Source organism: Nipponia nippon, unplaced genomic scaffold (assembly GCF_047370975.1).
Source record: "Nipponia nippon isolate SJK-2023a ecotype South Korea unplaced genomic scaffold, ASM4737097v1 scaffold_4, whole genome shotgun sequence".
Taxonomy (NCBI): Eukaryota; Metazoa; Chordata; class Aves; order Pelecaniformes; family Threskiornithidae; genus Nipponia; species Nipponia nippon.
The window spans coordinates 23,850,266-23,866,320 of record NW_028262358.1 but is presented as its reverse complement, the minus strand read 5'-3'; the positions used below and the strand labels follow the sequence as shown (position 1 = coordinate 23,866,320).

The window sequence follows — 16,055 nt, the reverse complement described above, 5'->3', positions numbered from 1 at the left end:
TGCTTTCTGAAAATGTGTGGTATCAGATGAAGGGTTTTGCTGTTTGTGACTGAGAGCATGCATAAAAATATTCTTGGCAGAATACACAGAACTGGCAGTCTCTTGAGGGCTTCCTTGTCACTTCCTCTGGAAAAAGGACAGAGATGAATATGGGAGTAGGTTTACTGTCATGGTATAATAATTCTCAATTACAAGTGTCTTGACGTGATATTCCTACCTGCATTGCACTGGCTGCTTGCTGTTTGCTCCTAGTTTACTGTGGGTGGTGAACAAATTTTATTGCCTGTAGATTAGTAATACATAAGCAAAAGGGAAGGCTGTGACAGCAAGTGTTTAATGGGGGAGGGGGTTAGGAGGTTTTCTACCTCTGAAAAAGCATGCTTGGAGTTAAGCATTAATTAATGGGTTTTTGGTTTTTTGTTTTTTTTAACTTGAGCTGAGGGGGTGGGAAAGAGGGAGGGAGGGAGAGAACGCAAAGGTTAAAGCAACTCCATCAGAATTCCTTCATTTGCTGTTTATTCACCTGTGCATGAACACAATTTTGTGGTGGAGCTTTGTCAGGCCAGGAGAAGACATGGCTATAATGCTACGAATGGCCCTTCCAGGCCCATGCCGGGTTTTGGACAGGTAAAAGGCTTTCCCTTACCAAACACACTGCCCCCCCACCCCCACAACCATCCTCAACTGTGAAAGTTGGGTGAGAGGCAAAGATGAGAGCCTCTACCTTCACAGTCTTCTGCTACTGTACGACTTAGGGATTTTCACTGTTCTCTTACCTTCCCGAGGCGTCAGTGCTAACACACAGTTTTTACTACACAGTTAAAGAGATGGTGGAAAAAAGGCCAACTTACTTACCCCCCCATCCCCTCCCAACAAACAGTTTTATCTTTTAACTAGTGGGCATGGGGTGGGGAAACAGCAGCCCTATCCCCTCGCCCAAAAGCCATGCAGGCTGCTTTTGGCAAGTTACCCACTTTCCATTTTCTAGAGAAGGTGGTTGTGTTCTTCAGAGGTGGGTGTCAGTGAATGTGGTGTGCTCCTTGGTGACTGTGCTGAAGCCTTTGATGACATTGACAAGATCTTCTTCATCTACATACTGTTAGGAGGAGGGGAAAAAAAAAACATGTAAACCAAAGCTGTACCAGACTGAAGGCGATTCCTTAATTTCTCTTTCCTCCAAGCATGGCTCTGAAGGTCAGATAAATAAGTGCATTTCTACCTCTCTACATGTTTTACCATTCCTCCCAGCATGAGGTAAGAACCTAAAGCATTCAAGCACCTGAATCCAAACCAACAAGGTTTTCATAGTAAGCAATAAGTTAAAAAAAAAAATAAATTACTATATGTATCTGACAAATGGTAAATATAACAGTGTTTGTTACAGTGTGATGGGGGAACTTGGAGAGATGAAAAGCAAAAGAATACATGTTTACAGTTTTGTTTTGTATAACAACCACGTCACCCGTGACTTAGATAAGATTTTGTTCTTCAAGCTTCTAAAAGGAGGGTCTGAGCTTCTTCCAGCTGCACTCGTGCTAATGCCTTCAAGCCAGAGAAAGAGTTGAAAGGAGGAGAGAAGTAAGCTGTTTCCATAGCATAAAGAGGTCACCAGCAGCATTACTGCAGATGCGTGTCCTGGGCCACTTCAACCGTTCAGTATAGTAATTTGCAAGATGGACAAAGGGGTGACCAAAACTTGCTGATGGTCCTAAGCTGCTGAGTGTAATAAAGGGAAGAACTGAGTGAAAAGCATTGCAGGAGGTGTGTTTGCAAGAGAGTAGCTGAGCAGCAACACAGGAGCAGAGACAGTTAGGTTCAGGGAAATGGAAAGCAATGTACAGAGGGTGGACATATAGCAGCTGATTTTAAAAAGCTGCTGAGCTCATGCTGCCAGCGTTGTTTCCCACCAAAAGTGAGAGGAAGTTTTTGTTCTCCTGCTCCTACCACTTCTGAAACTCATTGGACTATTCTGTAAACCAGTTCTAACATACCAACATCCAGCATGTGTATGGGGGGTTTGCAAGCTAAACCAAATCATGGTGTCAGCACAAGATAAGCAGACAGAGCAAGAGCTTCCTCTCGCAGCACTGGGAAGCTGTTCTTTTAGCTAATGAGATCATACAGAGGTACACCCTGGGTAGGCTGTTGGTCCCCGAGGAATTAAATCACGAGGATGCGATAGCTGTGAGAAAGTGACTCGGGGCTGAGTCATGATCCCGCTGACTCAGGAAGGCCATGAGCTGCAGATCAGTGCAGTAACCTGTGCCTGTAGGGGTTTTGCCTAGAGCTAAGCGTCACTAGCTTCTTAAGCCTCATCAGCTTCCTTGGTCCTGCTGTTATGGTCTAAGCAGGTATGGCAGCCATGGTAGCAACACCCCCATGCTGTGGCATGCCTAAGCATTCCAGCCCTTCTAGCTGTTTGGTGTACTGAAGGTGAAAGCCCAAGGAAGCTGCCAGACCATCCTTCTCCAGTTCACTTTTTGCATTTTGGACAAGATCCGCTCAATGATAACAAGATCCGCTCAATGATAACTGCACGCTTCATCTAAATTTGTTACTACCTCACATGCCCTTCGCCCCCACCTATCCCCTTTTTAGGAACCTTATTAGTCAGCTTTTTCTGGGAGCAAACACTCGCGTCTCGCTGGCCCCCAAACCCCTTCCCACACGTTTGCTCAGGGGAGGGTGGAAGCTGGAGGGGTGGAGGTTAAAAAGCCTGTTTCCTGGTGACAAAGAGGAAGGGAAGTTGCTACTGTCCTTGACTTGAGAATCATAACTTCTTACATCTGTGCAGTCAGGTCCGTGTTGGTGACACTGGCCAATCCTGTCCTTTCCTATATTAAGAGGAGACAGATACTCTGCCTGCCCCCCAGCCTCCTTCTAGTCCCGTGTGGGCGGAGTTTGAAGTCATTTGTCAAGAATGCCGGAAGATCTGAGCATTCACATGCTCTCTGCATCCTGACTGAGCAGAGGACAGAGAGCAGGTCTCGTCAGCAATTGAGTCCAAGGTCACAGAACAGGAGTCACTAGAACACAAGCTCCTGCTTCTGGCACTATCTGTGTGAAGGACCCCTCCTCACACCAGTACATCTGCTGAAATGCATGGAGAGAAAAGCCTATCAGTTGACCAAACAGACGGGAATTCTTCAAGGTGCATATCCCTGGTAGACCATGGAGTTACTGGTTCAATGGAAACCATAGACAAATGCATGTGGACCCCTCGCATCCTGTAAGAGCAGTGTGTGATCACCTGCGGCTCCAGAAGAGAGCAGTAGGCAGGAAGGATTTTGAGGATCTAATCTCTGACCATGTCTGTCTAGGTCTTTTGGCTGTATCTCCAGCAGCTTTTGATATTTAGACCTTTTCATGATTCTAGCAGAACAGACAAATCACTAGCAGCTGACACACAAGAGCATTACAGAGGAAGAGCAGTGCTTACCAAGCCACGAGCAGCGGTGCGATGATTGCGAATAATGGCATCCCAAGGTGAGTCTTCAACAAGAGACTTTTTGTCATAGAGGTCGAGCAGCTGGCTGACACTACGATGAAGAGAGGCTGGGGAATATGTGCGACTTAGCTGGCTCTGACTTGGTCTCCGTGCCCCAGATGCGATATGGACACTGCGATTGCTCGTGGGAGAACCAGCTCCTGGAATTTTCGTATCTGCCAGCCCCTATGAGGAAGACACAAACTAATAAATCAAAAATAAAGGGCATAGTCTCAAACACTTTGTCTGAATAAAACCAAAGCAGGAGTGGAAGAGATCAGAGAAACCCATGCTTCAAAAATCATGCACAGTTATAAACAGAAGGGAAAAAAAAAAAAAAATTGACCTTTCCCCATTGTAGGACAGTCATATTAAAAAGGGGAAAAAAACCAAAAAAACCCCTCAGCCCTGTAAAACAGGACTTTCCCCTAATTTTTTTTTTTTTTTTTTGAAGTAGCCAACAAGCAGAGGTCCAAAGAGTTTTGACTACCAGAACAATAGCCCAGACTTGCACAGCAAGTAGATGTTAGCAGACTTCCTTTTTCAGTTCTCATGACCAGGGAGAAGACGTTCACCCACCAGGAGAAACATGCAATGTAAGATGCCTTCGTGCATGCTCTTTGGGTCATCTGGCACATCACACATCTTGCAACTCTGCAAGCTATCGACTCTACCTCAAAGTGCATCGTGTAACTTTTGAGAGTGACACTGCTTGATGAATCAGAGGTGTCAGCAATGGTCTCAAACTGAGGTTAAAGAGAGGAAGGAAAAGCATTAGGGGAGGGCAAGGTGCGATGCAGGCGCAGTCTGTGTACAGAGGGTGTGAATGAGCTGCAGCTCTGTGAAGGGGAGCAAGGTAGCAGGATGTGAGGGAGCAGGGGAACTGACAAAGATGAGGCACTATTTAACTTTTAACTGGCCATCAAGTACCGCGTGGGTAGCCAGCATTGCTTGCCACAGGACCTCACAATTGTAAAACTCAAGCGATTTTGCCACTTCATAGTAGCTCTATTGGAACTTCTCGAATTAAGTCCTTCAACTGATGCACTGTAGAATCTTCCTTTCTGTTAAGTCCATGAGCTTCTGGAAAAAGAGAAAGGAAAAAAAAAAAAAAAAAAAAGAAAAGAAGGGGCAGGCTCATGGAAGGGAATTGTGCAGGCATGCCAATAGCAAAGACATTTTAAAGTCAAGAGTAACAACGCAACGTGACAGACTGTAGAGGAAAAGGAATCAAAACCATGAGACCAAAAAAAGAAGTTTCTTATGCTCTTAGCCTTTGCCAGGAGAAGGGGCACACTGGAAATCCCATTGTTTCCAAGAGCTCCTTCGTTGAGGCACAGATGCAGCTTCTTGGCACCGCGACAAGAAGGAACAGAATGCGTGAAGGATGCAGGAGTCACAATCCTGCTTGGTGGCACTCACAGGAAAAAGCAGCTGAGAAGTGACAAGAAGAATCATCTCACGGCCTGTGCCTGGGAAGAAGCATGGAAATGGAAGGCACGGCTGCTCCCATTCTCAGTCTGGTAACAGTTGCCGTATTCTTTTTGTCTTGCTTTTCCTCAAAGGATAAGATAGCACCACTACTCTGCTACATGGTGGAACATGTTCTTTCTTTATCCATTTTTTTTATGGAATTATAACTTGTCCTAATAAAAATGATATAAAGCCTTCCTCTTCATCACTCCCCAGCAGTCCTCTTCCCACCTCTCTGGTGGTCCCACTGTGGCTGTGTGCACAGATGCACACACACATTTTGTGAAGGTCCCTACCATTTCCCTGGTTGCACTCACTCTCCCCCAAACCTTCCTGGCATGCAGCTCGTCCTACAGCAGTCCAGCTGGGTGGTGGGTGTTCTCTGTGCCTGCATAGGTACACCGGACAGCCCTTTTCCTACACTGAACAGCCTTCATTTGGTAACTAAGAGTGCAACAAAATGGCGGAAAGAGGAATAAAAACCATGTGTGTGTTTGGGGGGGAGGGCGGATAAAAATATAACATGATGGATACACAACATTACATTTTACCAAACGTACCGGATGGGTTTCACCTGATGAGTACACACTCATCGGTGATGTTCTTTTCTGCAGTGGAACTAAAGGAGGTCTGTCCCGTGCATAGGGTTGCTTGTGGACTTTCCTTTGAAGAATTAAGGAGAGAAGAATAGCCAAGAGGATCAAACCTAGAACTACCATCAGCACTGCAAACCACAACTCGTTGTAGAATTTTGCACGTTTGGACTCCGCTTTGTCCTTCTCTCCAGGTGTTGTCAAGATCAGACCTGTAAAAATCAAGAGGGATTAGGGGAGAAAGGGAATGTTATTTCAGAAAGCATTTAACAATATGCTATCCCTTTCCTCGCTAATAAATTAGGCAGAAATTTAAGTAATTTTGTCGTCATGTGCTTATTTGCACTTCTGTTCAAGGTGGCATAATGGTTCAATATGCTAGCGGGCTATAATAAAAAGCTTACTACCCTCAAGAGACCCTGCTTAAAGTTCTGGCATTGCTGTTCAGGCTGGAAATCACCAATGCATCAGCAGCTCTTGAGAAAGGAGGCGGTGGAGGTGGAATGCGAGAAAAAAAGGGTTCTCCAAGTAACCTTGAAGAGTGGAAATGACTATGGTAATTTCAGAGCGGTACAGACAGAGGACATTCTCTCCAGCACTGTGTAGAGGCAGGCCTGTGCAGTTGTGAAGAGGGAGGGAGGAAGACTAAACCGAAATGAGTGATAAATTAATACAAAAGCAAACAACATGAATCATTTTATTCTTCCCCTGCCTGTTAGAAAAACACAGCCACTTGGATGGCTTTGCTCATACACAACACAAGCATAAGAAATCTCAGTGACAAGATTTCCTGGTTTTTTGAAATCCTACATGCGAATCCAGACTCTTTGCTAAGGAATTCCCATCACCTTCACTTGCAAGCCTCTGCTACAAGTTGCCTGTGGTGCTGATCGAGTTTGCAGTACAGTCTGGATACAAGCAGCAATCAAAAGAAAAAAGGAGTAGTCTGCGGAAGGTGATGGACGTAGAGCAACTGGGAACATTTTATAATCCCTTTACAGCAGCCTTGCCTGAAATTCTGCAGGTGGATGGAGTGAGAACATGAAATGGGATATAAGGGAAATGCAGTGTAAAGAGTCATTGCAAAGACAAGGCCCATCTTTTTTTTTAAGGAGCTGAACAAGATCCAACTCAAACAATAAATAAATGAATTAAAAACCATACGTCAGTTAGAAATGGTTCAAGCTTAGCTTTGCTTCCCAGAAAACTAAGGAGTTAAAAAAACTGAAACTTTGTACTGGTAGGCATCTACTACTCAATGGACAACAAGTGACTGGGATGTTACCACACCAAACTCCTTCACTTCCACGAACAGGCAAAGGCCTCGTGGACAGAAGGGAAGCAGCAGATGTTATAAGCCAGGTCCTGACAGTGTCTCATATGACATTCTCATAAACTTGCTAGGGGAACACATCCCAGGTGAAACTGCAAACGGAGACTGGCTGGCTGGTCATGCAAAAGGGGCAGGTGGATGCCTTCGTGCCCCTTGCTGGGGTGGGTGGGATGCAGGGAGGAGAGAGGATGTATATTTTCGTTGTCAGACAGAGGAGGAATGTGAAAGGACAGGATTAGAATTCAAGATAATCTTAATTTGGAGCTAAGATCTGGAAGAAAGTAGATTCTGTTTAGGAGGAGAAAGCACTACATTTTGGAACACTATATTTGTTCCAAACAACACATATAGAGAGAGGATCTGAAGCTGATCATGATGTAAAGGAACAGAAATCCATCTGTGGCAAAAAAGGCTCATTGCCTACATACCTCATACCCTAAAGATGTTAAGGGATCCCCTGATCCTGCAATGAGAAGCCATCCTGTCTGGCATGTATGACATATCAAATTTCTACCACAAACACATAAAATCAATAGGTGCTAGGTAATTTCTTCGCATATTTACCAACTCCATCTCCAGCGCTGTACTTGATGACTGGTGTCATGGCGCTCCCTTCGTCAGTGATACAGGTCACTTGAAACAAAAAGGCTGAGCAAAAAAGGTTAGAAAATACGGTCAGCAGGAGAAACCAAATTGTGTAGGTGCTGCTTTTTCACCATGATCCACCACCAGAGACGGCCAGGTCTGAGAAAAGCCAAGGCAGGGAGAGCACATAACCCATCATAACCCACCTGAGTCCCAGATCAGAGCCTCATAATCCCTTATACATGGGTACTGAACTTCTCAACTATGAACCGTGGCAGATCATAGGTAGTCAGCACTATGATGTTGGTACAAATTATGTTCCTCTTTCACCGCCCAGTCCTCCCTCTTCCAATGATACGTAACTGGCAACTTTCAATTTATTCATCATTTTGCCCTAAATCCCTCATACTCCATTCACGGCTGATACAAACATGTTAAGAATGTTTGAGTAAAAAACAAAAAAAGGTATTAGCATCATTGCAGTAATCAGGAAGGTAAAAAATAAATTACAAAATCCTTTGACACACAAAACCCCCAATGCCTTGAAAACAGAAAATATTTTTTCTTGGTTTTTTTTTTTTTTTTTTTCACTTCTCCCCCTGCCCCTCCCTTGCCAGAGTTTCCTTATATTTTAAAGATTGCAAATTTCTGAAAGAGAAACTGCATTTCAAAACATGGCTAATTCCAAGAGCTACTGACTTGATCTGGTTCAAATGAAAATTCAGGCTCCAGCCTCTTCTGAAGCTGAAGATTTCTGTGCATTTCCCAGAGTGTGTCCCTGACGGGTGGAATTGCAATGCAGCTCCAGGGTTGGGAAAGCTCGACCCTCACAATGAGCCAGAGCAGTCTCACCCAGTCAGGTACAATGTTTAAGAGGGAGCTTAGCTCCAAGGATTTTTGTTTCAAGCACCTGCTTCGCTGCAATTCAGTGTGTCTGTAGTACGCTCCTGTGCTCTTAGCTTAGGATAGTTATGGAGAGTTTGTCTTAAATTTAGCACACAATAATATTAACTTAGTTCAAGACTCTTTCACAGAGAGAAAGCTACTGGAAATTGAAACTGACTTTTGTCAGATGTCCTTGGTAAATACAGCTCAGTGTCGAAGCCACTGTAGATGCGTTGCCCGCTCTCAGTTAACGCGTACTCCTTCAGGCGGCCGTTCAGTACAAAAGTGCGACTCCAGTCTATGTGGATGGTAGATAAATTGCTGACAACGGAGAATGGAGCCGTGTACCGAGGTGCTGCAAAAGAGGGAAAAAAGCTCATTTCTAGCCAACAGGCGTGACCGAGTTATACAGTGCAGAGAAAGAGACTCTGCATGATACAAGCTCTCTGTTGCATGCACTCCCTCTCTCTCTCATATACGTGTGTATGAGTAGGGAAGATACAAGGAGAAAAGAGAAAGCCGCTGTAGCATGCCAGCCTCTACACTGAGAAAGCAGAAATATCTCATATCTTTAAAATAAAGACCTAGAACTCCCTTCCTTTGCCTTTGTGTATGTGGTACAAACACTAAAACTGTATAAATTAAATTCCAGCTTAAGGTGGGGGACAGGGAGACACAGGAGGCTGTGCAAGTTCAGCTGCAGCATGCCGGGCTGTGGGAACCAAACTGCTAAGGAGAGGACTCTTTTTGCAAGCCACCAAGAAATTGCCCAAGATCATCTTTTAACACACGCACATACATGAAAACACAGGGTTTCAGAAAAGTGAGAGCAGATGGCAGGCAGAGAGAAGAGAAACCCAGAACTCACTTCAGGGAGGAAGAGTTCATCAGTTGGGCTCAACAGCTTGCTGACAAAAGACGTCATTTAAGTTTGAGGTGGTCCTTTCTTGTGGCTTTGCCATTAAGCCATGTGCCCAGTATATGCTGGTTTGTTCATAAGAAAGCTGCTTGTCCAGCCGCACTTTGCTGCTAATTGCCCACTGTCACTAAAGCAAGCCTTCCAGGCAAGAGGAAGGAGACTTTCAGAGTGACCCAGGAGCTGGTGTGAAGAGGTCAGCAAGGCAAGAAAAGCAAGACTGAAAGAAGGGAGCTGCAGACCCAGTGGGTGGGGGTTTAAAAATGGCTTTCAAACCCTTGCGTTCTCTATGTCTCACCAGTTCATTACAAATTTTCTCCATTTAACAGTTCATTATCATGTTCCAGCTTTTTAGTTTGCAATTTAATAAAACACAGCTTTAGAGATAAGGACCTTTTTCTTTTTTTCAGTGGTGACATCGAAGAAGAAAATCTGGGGCTGTTCCACCTGAAATTTTCAGCTAAGGATGTAGCAGATACGTTTTTAGTAATTACTAGGCAGAACTACCAAGTGATGCAAAAGGAATTGAATTGAAATCCTGACACGAGACTATATGATAAAAAGTGAACATCCTCTTTGTCCTGACCTGGCAGGCTGAGGTGAAATGCCCATCTCATCTGTTATGGAATAAGTCTGGCTACAGCATTATAGATCTTTTTAATAAAAGCTGATGCTAGACTACTACAAATTCAGTTTTGATGGCAAAATCTGTTCTGACTGTAGGCACAGGTCCTGCATGTTAAATTTCCATGCAGACCACCACATGGCCTTACAGTACTGCCTGTGGTGGTTAGATAGGTAGCAACAAATTCTTACTTCATTGTCAACAAAGATCCAATCATTCAGATGACACCCAAGGAAAACTCTCATGAGCCCTGGCAGAAGTGTGACATGAATTAGGACAGTAAGATTGTTCCTGAAAAGAATCACCAGGTCTCTTTCAAGATCTCCACTTTTCCCAGGGATTATTTATGGCACTGTATTTATTACTACACATCATCCTTCTGGTAATACATTTTATGTTCTGCAGCTTTGCCGCCCATTCAGAGTAAAATAAAAGGTTTCCAGGCACTCAAGACAGAGGATGTGATATCAGATGATGAGCAAAGAAATATTTTTGAAGGAATGAGCTGTCAAGCCCCAGAGCAGAATTTCAATGAATGGGCAAGCAGAGGCACAGTGACCAGAAGAGCAGGTTTCTGGGGACATCATCTTTCACAGAGGTGGAGAAGTCATTTGGCACTATGCAGCTCTGTGCGTCAGAAGCGGGCACTGCTGATTGGTGAACCATTTCTCATACTCACGCTCCTTTTCTGTAGTGAAACCAATCCATTCTGAGGCGCTGCTGCCAACAGAGTTGTAAGACACGACTCGCAGGTTGTAAGTCGTGTAAGGCTCGAGGTTGGACACGTTGGCACTCTGGCCTTTTCCTGTATACTTCACCTCAGTTGGGCCAGGACTGCAAGCCTTCACTGCTGGCTGTAGGTTCAGGGGACAAGCCATATACACATGGAGCTCATAGCTGAGAAGAAAGTTGAGATTTTTGATTAATCAAGAGCCTTAACAGCATAACAGCCGGTCATAGATTTCATCCTAATTGCTGTATGTGTGGCTACCAGAGAAGATAATGGACCTGATCCCAATTTTTCTCTTGGAGATTTTGGCCCCAACTGTAAAATGCCTATGAGCAATTGTGGTTGTCAGTCACACTCACAGTGAAACTGTTGATGCCTGTTACCTTGCTGCTCACTTCTGCAAAACAGGATTTGCCTTAGTAACTACAAGATGCAGATGCCTCTTTACTGCCAGTTGATCTCACAATTTTTTGGCTGTGCAACCACAGCTCTCAGGCAGTTACCTCCACTCGCAACAACTCATCTTCTCCACCTTCAACCCCCCCCAACATCCTGCTCAGGAGAAAAGCAATTGTTGTGTGTAATCACCTCCCAGATGGCATTTAGGCTACACAGGATATCACCACCAGCACAGGGAAGGAGAAGCATGGCTGTCACAACTGTCTATGCTCTCAACCCTCCAGCTCATGTCCAGGAAAATTGTTCTGCCACCACCCCTAGCTGAAGTGGGCAGTTTCGGCTGGGTGGCAGCTCCTACCTGGTGACAATGCCGTTGGGTGACTGAGGGGCACTCCACTGGAAAGAAGCATTCCTGGAGGTCACGGTGTGGATCTGCGGCGGGGGCTGCTCCGAGGGTGGAGCTGGCTGCGTGGTGATTTGGGCCATGGGTCCTTTGCTGCAACAGTTGAAACAGGTGCAGGCCTCCACACCAATGGAGTATGTGGTAAAAGGTTTTAGCCCATGTATTGTCTGCTGGGTGGCAGTCCCTTCTGACAGCTATAAAAATTAAGAGGGAACTTGTCACAGCTTCAAGCACCACAAGTACTAAATAAGAGTTATGGAGGTGAATTAACTCCAGAAGAAGGCGGGCACAAGGTTCTGCATGTCCTTTAAATCTGACATTAATGCAGCTGTTGTGTACTGGGAACTCTGAATTCATTTTTCTCCCATTATGAAGTTAAAGGGCACTGTTCAAAGGAAAACACCATGCCATCAGTGGCCTCACAGACGTCTTGAGTTGAGCTGTGACCACTGTATGTCAACTTGCAAATGTCATTCTCAGGAACAGAGAAACAGGAAACCTTTAAGGAGAAACTCTGGGATAAGTGGTACTGAAGCAAAAAGAAATTAATGTGGAAAACAGCTCCATGATAAGTGTGCTAGCAAATACTCATGTGTATCTCACAAACTTCCTCAACGTGGATACAGGAGACAGCACTGGGCAGAGTGATACAAATGTGTCTGCTGGGTCAGTTTACTCACAGACAGGAGAATGTGCTCTCTGGTAGGTACCTCTAAGTCTAGGGCCAACATGATGCTGCTCTGCATTCAAACAGCCATGGTGGTGGGCGAGCCTGTTAGGAAACTCTCCTACGCTCAGCTAGGGAGACGTGGCAGCTCTGGCAAAGGAAACAGTGCCCTCGTTCTGAAACTGCTCTCAGGAACTGCCACTTCACCTCGTTGCTGTAGTCATTTGCGGGTATAGCGCCTTGACAGCTGCCTGAACATGAGCCAGCAGTGTGCTCAGGTGGCCAAGAGGGCCAATGGCATCCTGGCCTGTATCAAGAATAGTGTGGCCAGCAGGACCAGGGAGGCGATAGTGCCCCTGCACTCGGCACTGGTGAGGCCGCACCTCGAGTACTGTGTTCAGTTTTGGGCCCCTCACTACAAGAAGGACATCGAGGTGCTGGAGCGTGTCCAGAGAAGGGCAACGAAGTTGGTGAAGGGTCTGGAGCACAAGTCTTACGAGGAGTGGCTGAGGGAACTGGGGTTGTTTAGCCTGGAGAAGAGGAGGCTGAGGGGAGACCTTATTACTCTCTACAACTACCTGAAAGGAGGTTGTAGCGAGGTGGGGGTTGGTCTCTTCTCCCTTCTCCCTAGTAACGAGTGATAGGACGAGAGGAAACGGCCTCAAGCTGCGCCAGGGGAGGTTGAGGTTAGACATTAGGAAAAACTTCACCGAAAGGGTGGTCAAGCATTGGAACAGGCTGCCCAGGGAAGTGGTTGAGTCTCCATCCCTAGAGGTATTTAAAGAATGGATAGATGTGCTTGAGGACTTGGTATAGATGGACTTGGCAGTGCTAGGTTAACGGTTGGACTTGATGATCTTAAGGGTCTTTTCCAACCTTAACGATTCTATGATTCTATGATTAAGTCAAGGAAATAAAAATATGTAGAAAACAGCAATGAGGGGCCAGATCTGCTCCCATTTGGCAGCATGTGATTTAGGAGAGTGCAGCAAAAAATAGGAAGGAAAGAGTCAAGCAAGCAAATGAAAGCACTTGGTACTTCTTGATGCCAAAGCCAGAGACAAGCCAGCAGCATGGCAGGGGTGAGGGGACAGAAATGGAGGGCCATGCAAGCACCAACGAGATGAACTGCCTGAATCAAACATGGACACAGCCAATTGCAGTGGAAGGAATAAATTTATAATCTGCAATCGGTAGGCAGCTTAAGCTCACAGACAGGACTGATGACCTGGGAAAGTGTCCCTAGCACTTCCAAGCTGAGCAAGACAGCGTAAGGGAAAAAATCCCATACAAATATTTACCTACTTGTAAAAACCAAACAGATAGTGTTACAGACAAAAAGTATTCAAGTATTTTGCACTGATTTGGTGGTAACTGTTCCAGGCACCTTCCACAGCCCTAACCTTTCCCCACATCTCCCTATTTTATAACTCTAATGAAGCTCTGCAGGTTTCCTAAGCTGAGACCAGTCATTTTCTGGACACCTAATGGTGTCTAGGCTGAGACACCAAACACAGACGTTGCCTGGCTACTTGCACTACTCTTCAGTGCTTTACCATGAAATACTTCTTACTAAACCGAAAGATTTTAAGGGAAGCTCATCTGAATGTCAAATCCATAGGCTATCCAAAGCACACAATAATTTCCTAATGGCTGCAGTTTCCACCTGCACCATTTGGACTGGTGGGAGTTGCCTGGAAGCGTGTCGTTTGAACGTTTATCTGCCCCTGAACAATACTTCTGATTGCCATGACATTGTCACAGCACTTCACCACGTCAGAAGTGTTTAATGAGGTTAGTTCCTCGAGAAGCACATTTAGGTGAGTGAAAGCGCTGGTCACACTTTAGCCAAAAGAGAGCATTGCAGAGCAGTTAACAACGGGAGTGCAGGAGAGGAAGACAGTCTGTAAGCAACAGTAGCAGCTTGTAAGAACAAAATTGTTAAAGCTAGAAAGTATAAGCTCAAATGGAAGTACAGAGACAGTGTTGACAATACTCACCACCACATCGGTCCCTCTGGTATCATTAGAAAACAGCCTGTAAATACTGACAACCCCGTTTGGCTTAAGAGGGGGGCTGATGTTCACCACGGCCACTGTGGATGCCACCGTGTCAAAGATGGGAGCTCCCAGGCCCTCAGGAGGGGCAGGGCCCGTCCGGCAGCGGGACCAGCCGCTCGGCGTCCGGCCCGCTGAGTTTACCGACCACACCTTCGGCACACAAAAACAGAGAAACTGTTAGAGAAGGACTCAAGCCTACAAAACATCCACGGTTAGCCAGGGATGCTACTGCAGCTGTACTGACACTGAGGAAAATGCAGCGCAATGACACCCATGCAAAATGCCCAGCACCTATGTTGACCCAGTGACTTTCTAACAGAAAAGTGGAATATTTCCCACTGCTACGATTAGGGAAAATAAGCTGATTTCATGTCTCAGGCAGTGTGTGTTCGTGTGTCTTCTTCATACCTGATCCCCAAACGCTGAATTCCCACCACTGTCTGTGTCATACCATGCAAAGAGGACTCCCTGAGAAGCTGTGATCAACAGTGATAATGTTTTCAAAGAAAGATACCTGAACAAAAATACTGATATCTGGTGCTGCCAATTTCTCCCTTCTATACACTTCTTCATGTATGCAAGCAGCCCCAATGAATTCAGCCTGGCACTGTCATACTTAAGTTATGTTCACCTTGACTGAATCACACAAGCCAAACACTAGTTACTCTTTAAAACCGGAAAGTTCTACAGGAACATCCCTCTATTAAAAATATTAATGTATCAGTCATTTGGCAACATTTTCAGTAACTCATAATATAAATAAAGCCCATTGAAATGTATAGTTAAGTCAGCATCTCATTTATTTTCACAACAGCATTTGCTTTATTGCATGAGCACAAAGGCAACGGCTTCAGTTCCAAGATTTCAAAATTTAGCAGGTTGAATTAGGCCTGATTAAAACCCACATGTCTCTATGAACTATGCCTACTGATTTTGTCAGCTTCCCAAAACCAGAGTGATCTGCAGACTACATAAAACTCAGCACTTATTAAACACACTCTCCAACAAATCTGCATGAAAATTAAATTTTGCTTTCATCAAGGAGTGAATAAACATATGGAAGGATGTATAATCTTATTTATCAAAAACCATTTGTATAATTAAACACGAATATCATAAAAGGTTGCCCTAGGTCATCATTTGCATGAGTAAGTAATTTGTAGAATGTCAGGTACAATACACAGAATAGATGGATGCGTGAGCATATAGGGTTAAATTAGGCTCAATATTAGCCAACCACATAGTGATCAATCAGAATGATAGATCTAAATGGCAATACAAGAGGACTGTCTGAGTGATTTTTAGTATACGTATTCCTTAGTAAGCTTTCATGTCGAGCAGTTCTAACTACAGTAAACCACATTCTTATGTGAGCTACTCAGAGGTCCTGGGGAAGCGGATGGTGGAAATAGGTCTTAAAAAAAATAAGAGGTTTAGAAATAAATAAGAGGTCTTCAAAATTGACCCTGGAGTCCTTCCAGCTTGCAATATTAAGTTCCAAGACCACAGGACACTTCGCAAGGAGCCTGGGAAAGGAAAAAGGCCAAAAACCACCAGAGTGGCTTTGAAGACTGTGGTTCTGCCAATTACAACCCCAAAGCTCCTGCCTGATTGCATCAGCAACATATAGCACCATCCAGTGAAACGCTACATAAGTACACATGATGCCCTACGATAAAAAGCTCAGCCAAAGCACTTTTATTTTCAGTGAAATCAGTAATATATCTCTGTTGTGAACTTTTCATAAAGTCAAACTGTTCACTTTACTGCAGTAGGTCAAATCCTCTATCTCAGTTCAGTTCCAGCTGCTACAAAGATTTGCCCACAAGTTGTTCATTTCAAGGGGCATATTTCTTTGTGGAAAGAATAAGCCACATATGGAAAGAGCAGCTCTGAGTG

General features: G+C 44.8%; 1 protein-coding gene across 1 annotated transcript in view; it reads right to left on the bottom strand.

The window, feature by feature from the left end:
- Window positions 1-479: 479 nt before the first annotated feature.
- USH2A (usherin) overlaps window positions 480-16,055 on the bottom strand; it is a 391,921-nt gene continuing 376,345 nt past the window's right edge. The window contains exons 64-71 of the mRNA XM_087774988.1: window positions 14,097-14,306; window positions 11,385-11,623; window positions 10,577-10,794; window positions 8,535-8,711; window positions 7,451-7,534; window positions 5,521-5,765; window positions 3,440-3,673; window positions 480-1,096 (exon numbers count right to left, since the gene is read on the bottom strand). Of these exons, the coding sequence (XP_087631114.1) occupies window positions 1,007-1,096; window positions 3,440-3,673; window positions 5,521-5,765; window positions 7,451-7,534; window positions 8,535-8,711; window positions 10,577-10,794; window positions 11,385-11,623; window positions 14,097-14,306 (1,497 nt within the window). The 3' untranslated portion in view covers window positions 480-1,006. The remainder of the gene's footprint in view (window positions 1,097-3,439; window positions 3,674-5,520; window positions 5,766-7,450; window positions 7,535-8,534; window positions 8,712-10,576; window positions 10,795-11,384; window positions 11,624-14,096; window positions 14,307-16,055) is intronic.